A 17,102-nucleotide genomic window follows, 5' to 3' on the forward strand; every position below is an offset into this window, starting at 1 on the left:
ACTTTTTCGTTTCCAAAATAGTACTTAAGCGAAGTAAAAACAACAACAACAAAGCATTCATACATAAAATTAGGTACATGAAAATATGAGAAGTGAATAGTAAGCATTCTATAAGGATAGTAAGGATAGTTTTATTGCGAGATGTTACTTTTGAAACGATTTTTTCCAAGTTTAATAAAAACTTAAGTTAGACATGTTATATATCAATGGATAGGTAATTGTGTGTAGTTTTTAAATATGATTAAATATTTCTAAATTAAAAATTCTCTTATAGCAAAAACTTGTTTTAAATTTTTACAATTATTTTTAGAAGGAACTTAGAAAAGTATTGAACACTAAAGATATATAATCGGCTTTAACTATTATAATTATTATTTTAGTTTTAATTTGATGTAAACGAGCGTGAAAAGAACATTTATTAAGTAAATGCCATTATTTATATTAACAAATCATGAATATATCAATCAAATTATTTGGTCATTCCTGTTGCAATCAGCAAATAATTTTATGCATAATAACTGCAAATCTATTGTTAATGTATGTATTTATACTACAGTAATCAATGCGTATACCCCACATCACTATATTGTACTATAATAGCCTATCTTAAATTACACTAAACGTCTCAGAATCGTTTTTTGAGTGGAATTTGTTATGTGCGTTCGTTCATATAACATTTTTGTGCAAGATTCAGGTCGCAATTTTCCAGATAATTTGATAAAATTTGTCAAATGTTTCTGGTTTATTCTATGGACCTTAATTGCACCTATCTCCCATAATTATAGAGACTAAGTCTTTTAAATATACTAGAATCTTTGCAAAAGTCGTCAGAGCTAAGTTTTATGTAAACCCTAATGATGCTCCCAATTTCCGTACTGATCCGCACTCACTTGATCCAACCTTTAATACAAAGTCCCTTAAGGATATGACTTGAACCTTTGTCACCAAAAAAGAGAGTCCTATCTTGTCTCTTAGTAAGAACTCTAGGCTTCTAACTGGTATAATTACTGGGCACTGTATGATTGGACATATGCCGGAACGTATGGGCTACCCAAATTATAGTTACTGTAGAAGCGGCTTGGATGAAGATGAAGTGGAATCGTTACAACACCTTCTATGCGACTGCCCAGCCTTACAAGAGCACAGACTACTTTATTTTAGTAGAGCTCTTTCCATGATCTAGACTGTCTCAGAGATGCGCCACTAATAAACATGATCAGTTTTATTAATAGCACCGGCTGGTTTACACGGAGACCGAACGAACCAAATAGTCAACGAAATTAGGGAGGAAAACCATTCTCTCAATATTAGGGAATGGTAATTCTAAGGGTATCACAATGGGCCACGAGGCCTCCGAGTGAACTCGCTTGCTAGCGAACACCCACGTAACCTACCTAACCCAACCTTATCACCAAAAATGTATGATCATCCTTATATACATATTGTATCATATGATCGATCATAACAGAGAAACTTAGTCTGAAACTTAGACTTCCTTAAATAGAGCTTACAACCCCTCAAAGTTTGAGGTGTGAACACTACCTTAGTCATTTGTCTGGGCATTATGCATAATTATTCTAGAATCCGCAGACAGACATTAACATGTATTATTTATTCATTTAATGAAAACACATGTTTCTTTTAACTTCTTTTCATCTCTCAAATACAATTCAGACTTGCAATCATTATTCTACTTTTTTCTTCTTCCATTTACTGTTTATTTATGTATTTTGCAAAATCCATATTAAAGACTTGTTCAAATATTCTCTATTATCTTATATCTTATTTACGTTTCTTGTCATTATTTTTGTTCGGGCTGTTGTTAATATTATTTACGGAGTATTTTCTGTTAAAGTCAAGGCTGCGTTTTTTTTGTGTTTGTATTATTATTAATTTATATTCTATATTACTTTCTTTAATAAAACATCTTGTGTATGAATGTATAAATAAATATTATATGTACTTAGTTCTTATCAGTGAACTTTTATTAAACTCTTAGTACTTATCAAAAAAATATATGGATGTATATATGTATATGCATACAGATTTATATACATATATATAACAGATCCATAAGTATTTGTGTTTGTTTATATTTCTTGCATATTATGTGCAGTATGTATTTTTAGTGTTTTGTGATAAGAATACACAAATCTGTTTGTCTTGTATAGAAAACAATTAAAGTTATTTTATAATTAACCCATTAAAGATAAAAGTACTTGTTTTTACTTTCTGGAAAAAAAATATATGATTAAATTCTAAGGAAAGGGGAAATTGTACTTAAAACTTATTTAGTTCACTATAAACAAAGATATATTTTCTTTTTACAAATATTTTGTTCCCTTATACATCTTTAAACTGAATCTCGTGCTCGTATTTTGTTTTGACTCCCTATTTGTAAGTACTTATTTAAATACTTATTTGTACGCAAGAGAGGTTCCCCTGAATCAAGCCAGTTGCTCAGGAGTATGCAGTATCATTGGGAGCTTCTTAATTAGCTTTTTTAAAATTGTTAAAAAAAAACAAGTTAAAGTCAAGATATCTTGAAAGACCATAAACGAAAAACATTTTTCCAACGATAGCAATTAGAAATTACCATAACGTTTATATACATAGCGCAAGGGTAATGGTGGAACCAAAAATGTCCTTTTTATAATGATTTGCCATAAAAATTTGGCCATAAAATTACATGGAACCTGTACTAAATGCCGACTCATTTTAGGTGTAGAGATAATTTTCTGAAGGGGACCTTATATAGGTGAAATCGTGAACCGATATTGCCCATTACCAATACCAAGAAAACTGCTTTCTAGTTTTCAACATACTGATAAATAGACAGACAAACAGACAGACAGACAGACTGGCTATATCGTGTTTTAAACAAACAGACAGACAGGTTCTATCGTATTTTCAACATACATATAAACAGACCGACAGACAAACAGACATACATACAGACATATAGACAGACATATAAACATTCAGATAAACAGACATACATACAGACAGACAGGTTCGAACGAACATGGCGAGATCGTCTTAGAATCTGATAAAGACCCAGAATATAAACATAGATCGAAGATCAATATTTCGATGTGTTACAAACGGAATATCAATATAAGTACAGATAGACAGACAGGCTCTGTCGTGTTTTCACCATACATACAGACAGACAGGTTCTATCGTGTTTTCAACATACATAGAAACATACATAGGACAAACATACAGACGGACGGACGAAGGAACATGGCGAGATCGTCTTAGAATCTAATAAGGACCCAATATATAAACACTTTTATGGGTCGTAGATCAATATTTCGAGGTGTTACAAACGAATGACAATAGCAATATAGGTACAACCATCTTTTATTGCTAGTGGGTATAAAAACACTAAAAGCAAAGCTGAGATATCTATAGGTTTTTATACCCTACACCACTTTAGTGGGGAGGGTATATTTGGTTTGTGCTGATATTTTTAACGCACAATGATATTGGTCCTATATCCACCTTAAAGTATACCAATCTGCTTAAAATCATTTTCTCTGTCGATTTAGCTATGTCCGTCCGTCTGTCTGTCTGTCCGTCCATGTAAACCTTGTAATGAAACTACATGTCTCAATTTTGAGGATAATTCTATGAAATTTAGTATATAACCTCCTATTGTCCCAGGGACGAATCCTATTGAAAATAGTAAAGATCGGTCTATTATTTCACCTAGCCCCCATACAACTGACTGACCCACGAATAGGGCTTGTAAATCTTGTAATCAAACTACAGCTCGCAATTTTAAAGATAATTCCGTGAAATTTAGCACATGATCTTCTATTGTGGCATAGACGAATATCAATTGGCTTAGAATCATTTTCTCAGTCGATTTAGCTAAGTCCGTCCTTCTGTCCGTCCATGTAAACCATGTAATCAAACTATATGTCGCAATTTTGAAGATAATTCAAAGAAATTTGGTACATGGTCTTCTACATATTGTACCAGAGACGAACTCTATTGAAAATAGTTAACATCGGTCCATTATTTCACCTAGCCCCCATACAACTGAACCCACCGAATAGGGCCTTTAAGTTCATAATTATGTTTAATACACTCGAGATTCGAAAAAGCTTCAAAACCAAGTTCTATACTGGCCTTGATGGCCCTAATAAATTTCATAATAATAGGGCCTCATTTGAACCTATTCAAAGCCCCTCTTCAAAGTATGACTTAAATGACCATAAGTTTATTTAAATGCCCACAAAACTATTTATGGCTTAAACATATCTGAGACAAGGTACAATTCAACTTAAATGCTTTATTATGAAAACTAAATCAAATTTAATTTTTACAACTGGTGTAGGGTATTATATAGTCGTCCTCGACCGACTATAATTTCCTACTTATTTAAAGGCTGAACTAAATATCAATTAGTTCTGTCCTAAAATTTTTTTAAATAATTTACCCAAATTAAAAGCCTTTTTTGTGGAATATTAAAAAAATTGCATAACTTAAAAAGCAATGCAACAAGCATTCAAAATTACTTAAATTCCTAATTCCACACGCTTCCAAATAAGTAACATAAATTATTTGCACTGATTAGAATTTTAAGTCACAAGTATTATTCGGTAAGTCAACCAAAAAAATAATCCAAAATATTAATAATGATCACATCATCAATACCAACTTTGTATAACAATTCATTCTTCTGCATTAAAATCTATAAATTATTGCATTTTATTGCCTTAATTGGCACACTTACAGCAAACAAAAAAAAAGAACATTAATTTCAGAAACTGGAACTAGGTTAAGACGTCTACAAATTGTAATTGCGTTTAATGAAATAATCTCTGCACAGTCAATGTCCTAGAAAAGATGCCATTCTTAAGCTTTTCAATTGAAATTGTGTATGACTGTTTAAATAAAAAACAAAGCTAATTACTTATTTAAAATAATTTATATGAGCTATTTAAGTGACTCAATGTGCGAGGAATTTGAGCCTATTAATTAATTATAAAAAAAGAAATTTTCTGGAAACGAAATTTATATCAAGATGTTCAAAATTTGATATAAAGTACATATAAGTTTTAGTGAAAAAAAAATATATATTTATATTTAGTTTGTTATTATGACTGTTACACATCAAATATATTTAATGAATTTTTTTATTTATTTTTTTAATTCTGAACTTGACAGTATTTGTTGTAGACTATCTATCAGATAGTCTATTTGTTTGTTAGTGTGTCAGTGGAATCTTTTAAGCACTTTTTAAAAATTTATTATTGAATTATAACTAATTGAGTCATTATTGCTGTTTTTTTTTCTAGAATTTACTTTTAACATTAATTTTTTTGAAGTTGCGTATACAAGGGAGAATCTTTGCGCTGTCACGCAAGTGTATAGTCATTCACTTTTATACATTTTTTTTTTCAAGACTTCATTCTTTTAGAAAAGTTTGCTCTAATCCGGAGTATTATAAAGAGATATGTTGATCAATGGTAGAATTCTTTAAAAAGCTAGAACTGAACTTTAAACCGATGACTGTTCACTACCATAATGCGGAGAGTATTATGCGTTTGTGCAGATATTCTGCACCCTTCTTAAAGTAAAAACCGATCGGCTCAGAATCACTTTCTAAGTCGATTAAAACATGTCCGTCCATCCATCCGTCCGTCTGGCTGTCAATGTAAACCTTGTGCGCAAGCTACAGCCCCCAATTTTCAGGATATTTTGATGAAGTTTTGACCATACGTGTTTTTTGGCTAAAATCGGCTATTATATCACCTAACACCCATACAGGATATTTTGATGAAGTTTTGACCATACGTGTTTTTTGGCTAAAATCGGCCTATTATATCACCTAACAACCATACAGGCAGCTCTTCCGATTTGGGCTTTTTAGCTCATAACTACGTCAAATATACTAGTATCTTTTCAGTAATCGGCAAAACACAGTTTTATATAATTATAAATGGCATTTTCGATTTTAGTAAAGATCGACCCTCAATTGACCACACCCCTTTTTCAAATGTTATAGCCATTAGTATCGCGAAGAAATTTATCATAACTAACGTTTATATAAAAATAAAATCCTGCAACAAATTTTATGAGGATCGGCTCATATTTGACCCTAGACTCCTTCCCTTGACTCTTGACCCCCATAGCCTTTTTTGAAAATTAGTTTTTTATCAATAAATTGCTTAGATACATCGGAATAAAGGTAAAATTATTTTTTTTAACTTATACTCGGACTTTATAAAATCACGTGTATTTAAAATCATCCACTTGTGCAAAGCTCTTTCAAATCCGATTTCAGATTTATAAAAAATGTGAGTCTAGTAGAAACCTGAAGTTAGTCCAAGGTTATTCCAAATATATAACCAATTTTTACAGATTTTACAATATGTTGTGACATTTTTAAAGCCAAAATTTAACACCAATCTTAAGCCTGAATTGAGGTTTAATCATGGAAACTTTTGAAGTCCTAGATTAACTTCAATTTATGGATCAAATTTAACTTTATAAATAGGATGTTTTAAACTCTAGTTAAGTCTGTAAACATGCAAGCAGAAATAAACATGTTTGTGGTAACCATGGTCTAAGGGGAACATATTGTATTTAAATTTATACCAGTAGACATATAATAATATAACATATAATAGTTGAACCTAACATAATATGTTTGCATTGTTGTCATTCTTTAGTTGCAGCAACAATAATTATGTTTCGGTGAATCATATTCAAATTTATAATTACCATAGATATTTATGTAAATGTTCACATTAACTAAAATATTGTTAAAATCTAATTAAAACAATAATAATAATTTGTTTTGTTTGTTGCAATCAAAATAGTATAGTCATAGTAATCATGTCAAGCCCTGCTTCTATTCTACGGGTGGGTCTATTTAAAATTTGAGTTTAGCTGCAAGCTGAAGTTAAACTTCACTTTCAATCGTATGTTTATGAAAATGCAAGTTTGTTTTCAGTTTTTAAGTTTAATCATAGAATCAATTCTGAAGCTTTACAAAATCCAAGCTCATCTGTATTCGTTAATCATTCTCAAGGTAAGTTTGAAGTCGCTTAAGTCCTGAGCCGTTTCAAATACCAAGTTTATCTTCAATCTTGGATAATTTTAAAGTCGAAGTTTAACTTTATAAAATTTCAATAATAGTTTTTCTAAAATCCGATTTAAATATCTAATCTGAATCTTTTGTAAGTTTGAATTTCATTCCAATTATCATTCATATTATTACTTACTTGATTTTCCATTTTAATTTCTCCATCAAACCAACGTTGAAATTCATATTGATGTTTTTTTGTATTCTTTTGCAGATCAACAGGTAAAATTTTTTATATATATATAATTGTACGTTTTATTGTGGGTTTGTTGTTTTTATAAAAAAAATCAAAACTTTCTTTGTATCTAAATACAATTACAATAAATGATGATATTAAATTTGTTGTTGTTGTTTTTAATGTTAATTATTTATATTAACAATAATCTAGTAGTTAATTTGCCGCTGACACACTGCCGAAAGATGTGTTCAATATAGAAACAAAGCTTAAGAAGTAACAACTGTATTGTATGAATAAAAAATTGAAACTGAAATTAAAAATTTCATAATAAAAAAAGTAGCGTAAAAATACTGAAATGCGGTTGATGATTAAAAAAATAAAACAAACAACAACAAGCTACAAAAATAAAAACAATAATAACAATGAAAAATTGAAACCAACAACAGCAATAACAAAAGCAAAACAAATTTCATGGAGCTAAAGTAATGGATCGAGCAGCAGCACTAGTACTAGTGGCGTTTATGCGGTGGCGTGTGGCATTGTTTTCCAGCACCCAGCGTGTGTGTAGAGCGTAATATTGAATCATGTATCATAAATACTTACTCACTGATAAGTAGTGTAAACAATTTTACGAGTTTAGCTTTTAATCGGTTAATGATTAAATGCTACTATAAGTACATCCCAGCTAGAATTTTTTGAAATTTTTGATCACATTCGAGTCATTTATGACTCTTCTGCACGATTAAAATGATCATATATGCGCTCATTTTCTGATTATAAATGATACATTCGTCGGGAGAAAATGGTACCCTACCCGCGAATCTTCTAAATGAGTCATTTATGAGCCCCACTTCTGATCAATTATGACTCATTTTTTAATATTTTTTGAGTCATTAATGAGCCAAATAACTGATCGTTTTTGAGTTATTTCCGAATCATATTATAGTTATTTTTGAGTCTTTTCTAAGTAATTTTTATGTTTGTTGCAGACAAATACAATACAACAGAAAACAGTTTTTGATCTTCCGACTGCGCGAAATATAACTACAAACTAAATTTATAAACAATCATATTTCAAACACCTGGATGACCAATTTATGATTGGTATACATTTTATTATAGTTTTTCAAATAGATCAGATTTCAAACATTAATTGGGTTATTTAGACTTAGTTTAGTGATTAGTCGCCCAACTATCTTCCGTAGAAGATCATTAAACACAGAAAATTAATTAAAGCATAATATAATTTCAATTTCCTTGACAGAAAATCGACTTTATAAATATCACACAAATTCAAATACTTATACATTTAATTTTATAAACGAAATGAGAATTATATCAACTCATTTTAGGCCGCACAAAATATTTTGCTAACTCTTCCAAAAGAGTCTTTTCTGAGCCCCATTTCTAATCAGTTTCGACTCAATTTGGAATCGTTTTTGAGTCATTTTTAAGTGTAAGTGTTGCTATTTCATTACAAACAAAAACAATTACATAAGGAACAATTTTAGATCTTATAACTGCTTGAATTATGACCACAAAATACATTTTTAAAAACCATCGTATTTTAAACACCAGGATGATAAATTTATGATTGCTATACATTGTTTTTCAAATATTCAGTTTTCAATCATATATCGGAATCATTTTCGACTCATTTTTTAAGCGCTCAACTTATTAATCACTTTTAGGTCATCAAAAGGAGTCAAATATGACTCAGTTTACTGCTTAATCATCCAACAATCTTCCAAATGCTAGCTGGGATATTATTAATGTATTTCGTTTTAAGATTGATTTTATTTTAATTGTTGCTTATTACAAGAAAACTTGTGTAGACAGATTTAGGGAATATGAGTTTAACAGCACAACTTGGTGAAAAATGGTTAGAGATAGAGCAAGTCATTAACATAGGCGTCGAAATAAATAGAGATAAAGAGTGTAGAATACAAATGAAAGCACAATGAGGGGAAATTAGCAGGAAAACGGGAAGACTGATAAACTCCATTAAGAAAGCTTGAAAAAGAAAGTGTCAAAAATGTAATAGGAAGAAAAATATTTAGTATTTGATGTAAGGGTTCATGTCATTGGTAATATAGATCGACTTTCCTCCTTTTAATAAGTTTTTAACCCTTAAATGCTTTAACGTCATTTTGGTTTTAGTAGTTTTTGGTTTAAAAAGTTCGAATTTGATGTCCATGTAGAACCGAATTTAGACAAAATTAGGTTGCAATAGTGTAGTAGATCAGATTTTACATTAAGTTAGATATTATGAAGACTTTCTATAGGGTTAAATAGTCGAAGATTATTTTAAATCACTATAAACTTTTAGCTTGAATCGAGCGAATTTATAAATATCCGAAGGTTATTTTCAATCACGATCAATTATTAGTTTGAATCGTGTGAATTTATTAGACTGGTTTCAACAGATTATGAATACGCAAGTTTTCTCTAATCCTGAGTCATTATAGACTCATACTTTTCAGAATCTAAGTTTACAATCTCAATTTCTCTTCAAATATGGATCTTTATAAAATCCAAACTTTTCAATAATCATGGATCTTTAAAAGTCTTTGTTTAGCTTTAAAAGCTGCTCATTATGAAGTTCAAATTTATCTGCAATAGTGAGGTTAAATCTTTGTAAAAAAAAACTTGAATTTCTGAGCTTTATTTGCTTGTGGCCCTTATCGCCGATAGTTTCGATCACATATTCTAAACTAATTTCTAATCGAATAATTATTCGCATTGCGAAAAAAACTACAACATCACTTATAAACCTCAAAACAGTATAAAGCACAAAAGAGAGTACGTTTGCGTATCTGTGTAAAAACGTTTGTGTTTAATTTTGTCTTTTTTCAACAGCAAAAGCATCTGTTTTTAAATAAAATAATGAAAAAAAAAAAAAACAAACAAAATTAAAAACGATAAAAAACAAAAAAATATCAAAACGAAATTGAAATGAATTTAACACACTGACTGCTACAGAATACATAATGAATAAATAGATCACATAAGGAAATTTGTTATTGCTAATTTATTTAAAATATATTTTGTTGCTACTAAACTATTTGAAAAGAATTTTTAATCAGTTTTATTTTTACTGTCCTCACTAGTTATATAATTATTATTACGAATATTGGCACTTTAACAATTTTTGAATTTAGATACTTTAAATTTTATTTACAAAATTTATAGAATTTCTGTACGATTTTTTTATAGAATGTGCTTACATTATCATGCACAGTGTGTAGACATGGTTATACATACAAGTGTGTGTTTGTAGATACATACATATAAAAATATCGTATTTGTTGTCATGAACAAACAGCCGGTTTTGTTTATAAATATTTTTGTTTACTTCAATTTATTATGATTGTTGTTGTTGTGGCTATTTTTTTGCTCTCTCAAAAAATTACCGAACTTTTATTACTTACTCAGAGTGTCAGATATAATTATAAATATATACAGCTGTTTGATACTAAACGGAGTTGCCAGAAAATATTTGTATTATATTATTTATAAACTTCATGAATTTTAGTTAAATATACATATTATGTACGAAGTTATACTTATTCGGATATGTCCGAACAAAACCCTATACTCAATGGGCTAATCCGAAGACTTGCTTATAGGATAATCCATAAGATAGACAATATATTAGACAATGTCCATAGGCAAGTTCACAGACCAACTAATTGTCAAGTCACAGACTAATTCATAGACTAGTCAAGAGACGGGATACTCAGGACACTAATCCCTAGGCCAGATACTTGATTAAACCATAGACCAAGTAATATCCTAGTCCATCAATAAACTGGTCTACAGACTAGTCAATAGAGTAGCCATTGTTTTGTCAATAGAGCATGTTCAGTTCAGATCTAGTTCTGTTCTAGTTCTGTTCTAGTTCTGTTCTAGTTCAGTTCTAGTTCAGTTCTAGTTCAGTTTTAGTTCAGTTCTAGTTCAGTTCTAGTTCAATTATAGTTCAGTTCTAGTTCAGTTCTAGTTCTAGTTCAGTTCTAGTTCAGTTCTAGTTCAGTTCTAGTTCAGTTCTAGTTCAGTTCTAGTTCAGTTCTAGTTCAGTTCTAGTTCAGTTCTTGTTCAGTTCTAGTTCAGTTCTAGTTCAGTTCTAGTTCAGTTCTAGTTCAGTTCTAGTTCAGTTCTAGTTCAGTTCTAGTTCAGTTCTAGTTCAGTTCTAGTTCAGTTCTAATTCAGTTCTAGTTCAGTTCTAGTTCAGTTCTAGTTCAGTTCCAGTTCAGTTCCAGTTCAGTTCTAGTTCAGTTCTAGTTCAGTTCTGGTTCAGTTCTAGTTCAGTTCTAGTTCAGTTCTAGTTCTAGTTCAGTTCTAGTTCAGTTCAGTTCTAGTTCAGTTCTAGTTCAGTTCTAGTTCAGTTCTAGTTCAGTTCTAGTTCAGTTAGTTCAGTTCTAGTTCTAGTTCAGTTCTAGTTCAGTTCTAGTTCAGTTCTAGATCAGTTCTAGTTCAGTTCTAGTTCAGTTCTAGTTCAGTTCTAGTTCAGTTCTAGTTCAGTTCTTGTTCAGTTCTAGTTCAGTTCTAGTTCAGTTCTAGTTCAGTTCTAGTTCAGTTCTAGTTCAGTTCTAGTTCAGTTCTAGTTCAGTTCTAGTTCAGTTCTAGTTCATTTCTAGTTCATTTCTAGTTCATTTCTAGTTCTGTTCTAGTTCTGTTCTAGTTCAGTTCTAGTTCAGTTCTAGTTCAGTTCTAGTTCAGTTCTAGTTCAGTTCTAGTTCAGTTCTAGTTCAGTTCTAGTTCAGTTCTAGTTCAGTTCTAGTTAAGTTCTAGTTAAGTTCTAGTTCAGTTCTAGTTCAGTTCTAGTATAGTTCTAGTTCAGTTCTAGTTCAGTTCTAGTTAAGTTCTAGTATAGTTCTAGTTCAGTTCTAGTTCAGTTCTAGTTCAGTTCTAGTTCAGTTCTAGTTCAGTTTTAGTTCAAGTTCAGTTCTAGTTCAGTTCTAGTTCAGTTCTAGTTCAGTTCTAGTTCAGTTCTAGTTCAGTTCTAGTTCAGTTCTAGTTCAGTTCTAGTTCAGTTCTAGTTCAGTTCTAGTTCAGTTCTAGTTCAGTTCTAGTTCAGTTCTAGTTCAGTTCTAGTTCAGTTCTAGTTCAGTTCTAGTTCAGTTCTAGTTCAGTTCTAGTTCAGTTCTAGTTCAGTTCTAGTTCAGTTCGAGTTTAGTTCTAGTTCAGTTCTAGTTCAGTTCTAGTTCAGTTTTAGTTCAGTTCTAGTTCAGTTCTAGTTCAGTTCTAGTTCAGTTCTAGTTCAGTTCTAGTTCAGTTCTAGTTCAGTTCTAGTTCAGTTCTAGTTCAGTTCTAGGTCAGTTCTAGTTCAGTTCTAGTTCAGTTCTAGTTCAGTTCTAGTTTAGTTCTAGTTCTAGTTCAGTTCTAGTTCAGTTCCAGTTTAGCTGGTTATTAGACATTATTAAGTAATTAACTTTTAAATTAAGCATTATTATATTTATTAAGGAACAACGTTTTTTATGGTGATTCAACAAACATTTAAAATTACAGCTTCAAAATTTTTAAATATCATACAAACCAACCCAAAAGTCTAATTTTCTCTTAAAATCCTCTGGCATTTCTTCAAACTTGAGATCATTGGATATTCTGAACCATTTTTTGGCATCACTTTCTTCAACCGTTTGCCATGGTGATTCCTTAGTAAATTCACAATTTGGATTGGAATTCTTGGCAAAATTGGTCCACATTTTAATCATACGTTGTATGGTTAAATATTCTCTCGAATCTTTTTCCAATTTCCATGAATAGTAGGCATAAAAAATATAAGATAAATCATCAGCATGTGCCACACCAGTATTGATATCGCCATTACAAAACATGGTACGATGATGGTTAAAAGTGGGTGAATCAAAATCGAAGACATATTGATAGGTGGGTGCAGTGGAGGAGCATTGTCTGGATTTGATGAAACGATATAGGCCTTCCCAAAATGATATATAAGAATCATACTGAAAGCAATAAAAAATTTGTGATATATGTAAATTTGATATATGTAAAGCTTTTATAGCAACTTACATCCATAAAACCCATGATTTCATTGGTATCTTTAAAATGTAATTCTTTTACTTTTGCCACCAACAAATCTCTTTTTTCCTCTGTTAACTTTTTCTGTACTTCAGCAGGAAAATACAGCTCTGGTTTGGCATTAAATATCTCCAATACCGGTTTCTTTTTTATTTGAGAATATCTTACTAAACCCTCAAACGATGTGCCTCCTATCATCATGGGTATTTCATTACCCCAGCCAGATTTTATTAAGTCCTCCAAAGGTTTTCTAATAACTGATCCTTCATTATCATATGGCTCTAAGCTGGGTATAAAAGCATAAAAACCTCCTCTGCCAACAGCTTCTAAATTTAATTTATCTATTAAAACCAACTGCTCTGCTGGCAATTTTCTTAAATATTCCAAAACTAATTTATCCTCATTGGCGCCACTGTAGCCCTTTTCACAAGCCAAACGATAGGGTAAGTCGGTAGAAATACCGCTAAAAGCCCAGGGATTTGATATACAACCTGACATACAAATGGCCTTGTGGAAGAGACCTTTTGTTTGTTCTGTCACGGCCATAAAGTGGACCGAAGCGCCACCAGCACTTTCGCCGAATAAGGTAATATTTTGTTCATCTCCACCAAAATAGGAAATGTTATCTTTAACCCATTTTAGAGCCATTACTTGATCCTTTAAGCCCGCATTACCGGGTACTTCACAGGAGGGATCTGCCAGACTAAGAAAACCCAAGGAAGATAAACGATAATTGAAAGTAACTAAAATAACATTTTTTTGCATGAAATAATCGGGACTGTATTTGGTGCGTATACCAGAACCGGTATTAAACGCACCTCCATAAATCCACACCATAACGGGTAACTTTTCTTTGGGCTGTAACTGTTAAAAAATATTTTTTAAAAACATTAATATGTAGAAAATATTTTCTAAAATACTTACTTGTTTAGCAAAAACATTTAAATACAAACAATCCTCTGTACCCTCGGCTACACCCAGATGATTTTTCTGCAAAGGCTTAAGGTCGCTCTCACGACAATCTCTTACATCAGTCCAATTGCCGGCCGGTACAGGAGCCTTAAATCTTAACTCACCCAAGGGAGGTTGAGCATAAGGTATACCCTCAAAACTATAGAAATCATGATCATATATGGTTTTTCTCTTCAGACCTTTGATCAAGCCTTGGGGTATTTTTAATATGGGTTCTCTGTTAAAAAATGTTAAGTTAAATTTTAAATAATATTAGCATATTTTATAAAGAGTTAATAACACTTACTGTGTTTCCATTGTTTTGATTGTCGACCTCTTTCTTATTTGAATACTGATAAAGTTGTCACCTTTTACAATAGATCTTAATAAAGCAGAATGTTCTATGGACTTCAGTTTGAGAGAGTGTATAGTGAATTTACTCAACCACATTTAACAGAACGTACAGTCGAATCTACAGGAATAGGGAAGGTTGTAAAACAATATTTTTGTTCATAATGTTTAACTAGTTTTGTGAATTCATTACTTATTTGAAGTAATAGTCATAAATGAAATATTTATCATGGATAACAAGAGAGTTGTTACACTATTTAGAAATTGTAAATGCAATAAAGAGTATGTGTCGAAATTTTCTGGACTATAATAGAATAGAAAATTTGTGACAAATTGGAATATCTAGAACCTTTTTCTAAAGTTTAGGAAATGAGTCCTGATTTGGTCTATATTAAGCCCATTGTAGATTTGCCTTATAACTAACTAACTAACTAACTAACTAACTAACTACTAACTAACTAACTAACTAACTAACTAACTAACTAACTAACTAACTAACTAACTAACTAACTAACTAACTAACTAACTAACTAACTAACTAACTAACTAACTAACTAACTAACTAACTAACTAACTAACTAACTAACTACTAACTAACTAACTAACTAACTAACTAACTAACTAACTAACTAACTAACTAACTACTAACTAACTAACTAACTAACTAACTAACTAACTAACTAACTAACTAACTAACTAACTAACTAACTAACTAACTAACTAACTAACTAACTAACTAACTAACTAACTAACTAACTAACTAACTAACTAACTAACTAACTAACTAACTAACTAACTAACTAACTAACTAACTAACTAACTAACTAACTAACTAACTAACTAACTAACTAACTAACTAACTAACTAACTAACTAACTAACTAACTAACTAACTAACTAACTAACTAACTAACTACTAACTAACTAACTAACTAACTAACTAACTAACTAACTAACTAACTAACTAACTAACTAACTAACTAACTAACTAACTAACTAACTAACTAACTAACTAACTAACTAACTAACTAACTAACTAACTAACTAACTAACTAACTAACTAACTAACTAACTAACTAACTAACTAACTAACTAACTAACTAACTAACTAACTAACTAACTACTAACTAACTAACTAACTAACTAACTAACTAACTACTAACTAACTAACTAACTAACTAACTAACTAACTACTACTAACTAACTAACTAACTAACTAACTAACTAACTAACTAACTAACTAACTAACTAACTAACTAACTAACTAACTAACTAACTAACTAACTAACTAACTACTAACTAACTAACTAACTAACTAACTAACTAACTAACTAACTAACTAACTAACTAACTAACTAACTAACTAACTAACTAACTAACTAACTAACTAACTAACTAACTAACTAACTAACTAACTAACTAACTAACTAACTAACTAACTAACTAACTAACTACTAACTAACTAACTAACTAACTAACTAACTAACTAACTAACTAACTACTAACTAACTAACTACTAACTACTAACTAACTAACTAACTAACTAACTAACTAACTAACTACTAACTAACTAACTAACTAACTAACTAACTAACTAACTACTAACTAACTAACTAACTAACTAACTAACTAACTAACTAACTAACACTAACTAACTAACTAACTAACTAACTACTAACTAACTAACCAACTAACTAACCTAACTAACTAACTAACTAACTAACTAACTACTAACTAACTAACTAACTAACTAACTAACTAACTACTAACTAACTAACTAACTACTAACTAACTAACTAACTAACTAACTAACTAACTAACTAACTACTAACTAACTACTAACTAACTAACTTACTTACTACTAACTATCTAACTAACTAACTAACTAACTAACTAACTAACTAACTAACTAACTAACTAACTAACTAACTAACTAATTGCCAATGTAGGCTGAGATCCCGTTCATATTTCATTTTCATAAATTTAGATTTTAAAAAAAAATTATTTTTGGTGAAAATTCATTTTTATTACAAAATGTTTTTATTAGTAATTTAAATTTCATTTATTCTCAATAAAATAATTAAGAATTTAAAATAATTTTTTTATTAAATATAATAAAATCTCTGGCAACATGTGATAACATTTTAAATAACTCTTACCGAAATTAAAAGACACTCTACAAAAAAATATGAACTCTCTTAAAAAATCACACGCAAAGAAAACAGCCCCTCCAATGATGATTTAAAGCCGACAACCTTTTCGTTTAACGGAGCCCAAGCAACTAACAGCAAATGTTAAATATGCAGACAATTCTAGCAAGCTTTTCAATGGACAATAGTTTGCTTGTTATACAGGTAGTTTCTCACTCTCTGTTGGATATCAGCTGTTTTTCAAAAGTTTATTTAAAAACAACTAATAAATTCACTCACAGCTTTATAAGATAGTTTACAAATTGATTTATTTGTTTAATTTTGTT

General features: G+C 30.3%; 2 protein-coding genes across 2 annotated transcripts in view; both read right to left on the bottom strand.

Annotated features, from left to right (window-relative positions):
* The window catches only part of LOC119604354 (esterase B1), a 23,364-nt gene extending 15,759 nt beyond the window's left edge, over nt 1-7,605 (bottom strand). Inside the window, exon 1 of the mRNA XM_037956932.1 lies at nt 7,245-7,605. Within this exon, the coding sequence (XP_037812860.1) occupies nt 7,245-7,291 (47 nt within the window). The 5' untranslated portion in view covers nt 7,292-7,605. The remainder of the gene's footprint in view (nt 1-7,244) is intronic.
* A 5,117-nt stretch (nt 7,606-12,722) lies between these two features.
* On the bottom strand, nt 12,723-17,077 carry LOC119604352 (esterase B1-like). Its single transcript, XM_037956929.1, has 5 exons — nt 16,786-17,077; nt 14,584-14,748; nt 14,250-14,514; nt 13,317-14,189; nt 12,723-13,249 (listed from the first exon to the last, which is right to left on the bottom strand). The coding sequence occupies exons 2-5, from the start codon at nt 14,724-14,726 to the stop codon at nt 12,803-12,805; spliced, it is 1,728 nt and encodes a 575-aa protein (XP_037812857.1). The 5' UTR covers nt 14,727-14,748; nt 16,786-17,077; the 3' UTR covers nt 12,723-12,802.
* Nucleotides 17,078-17,102: the final 25 nt, after the last annotated feature.

The sequence above is a fragment of the Lucilia sericata genome, unplaced genomic scaffold, assembly GCF_015586225.1.
Source record: "Lucilia sericata isolate MDLA Ls3-8-SP2 unplaced genomic scaffold, ASM1558622v1 Contig000384F_arrow, whole genome shotgun sequence".
Classification (NCBI taxonomy): Eukaryota; Metazoa; Arthropoda; class Insecta; order Diptera; family Calliphoridae; genus Lucilia; species Lucilia sericata.

Bases quoted from the DNA above. Each gene is read 5' to 3' on its own strand.
- LOC119604352 (XM_037956929.1), bottom strand. From the start codon at position 14,726: ATGTGGTTGAGTAAATTCACTATACACTCTCTCAAACTGAAGTCCATA. The intron at 14,515-14,583 runs GTAAGTGTTATT...ATTTTTTAACAG, and splicing joins ATCAAAACAATGGAAACACA to AGAACCCATATTAAAAATAC. The intron at 13,250-13,316 runs GTAAGTTGCTAT...TATTGCTTTCAG, and splicing joins AAATCATGGGTTTTATGGAT to TATGATTCTTATATATCATT.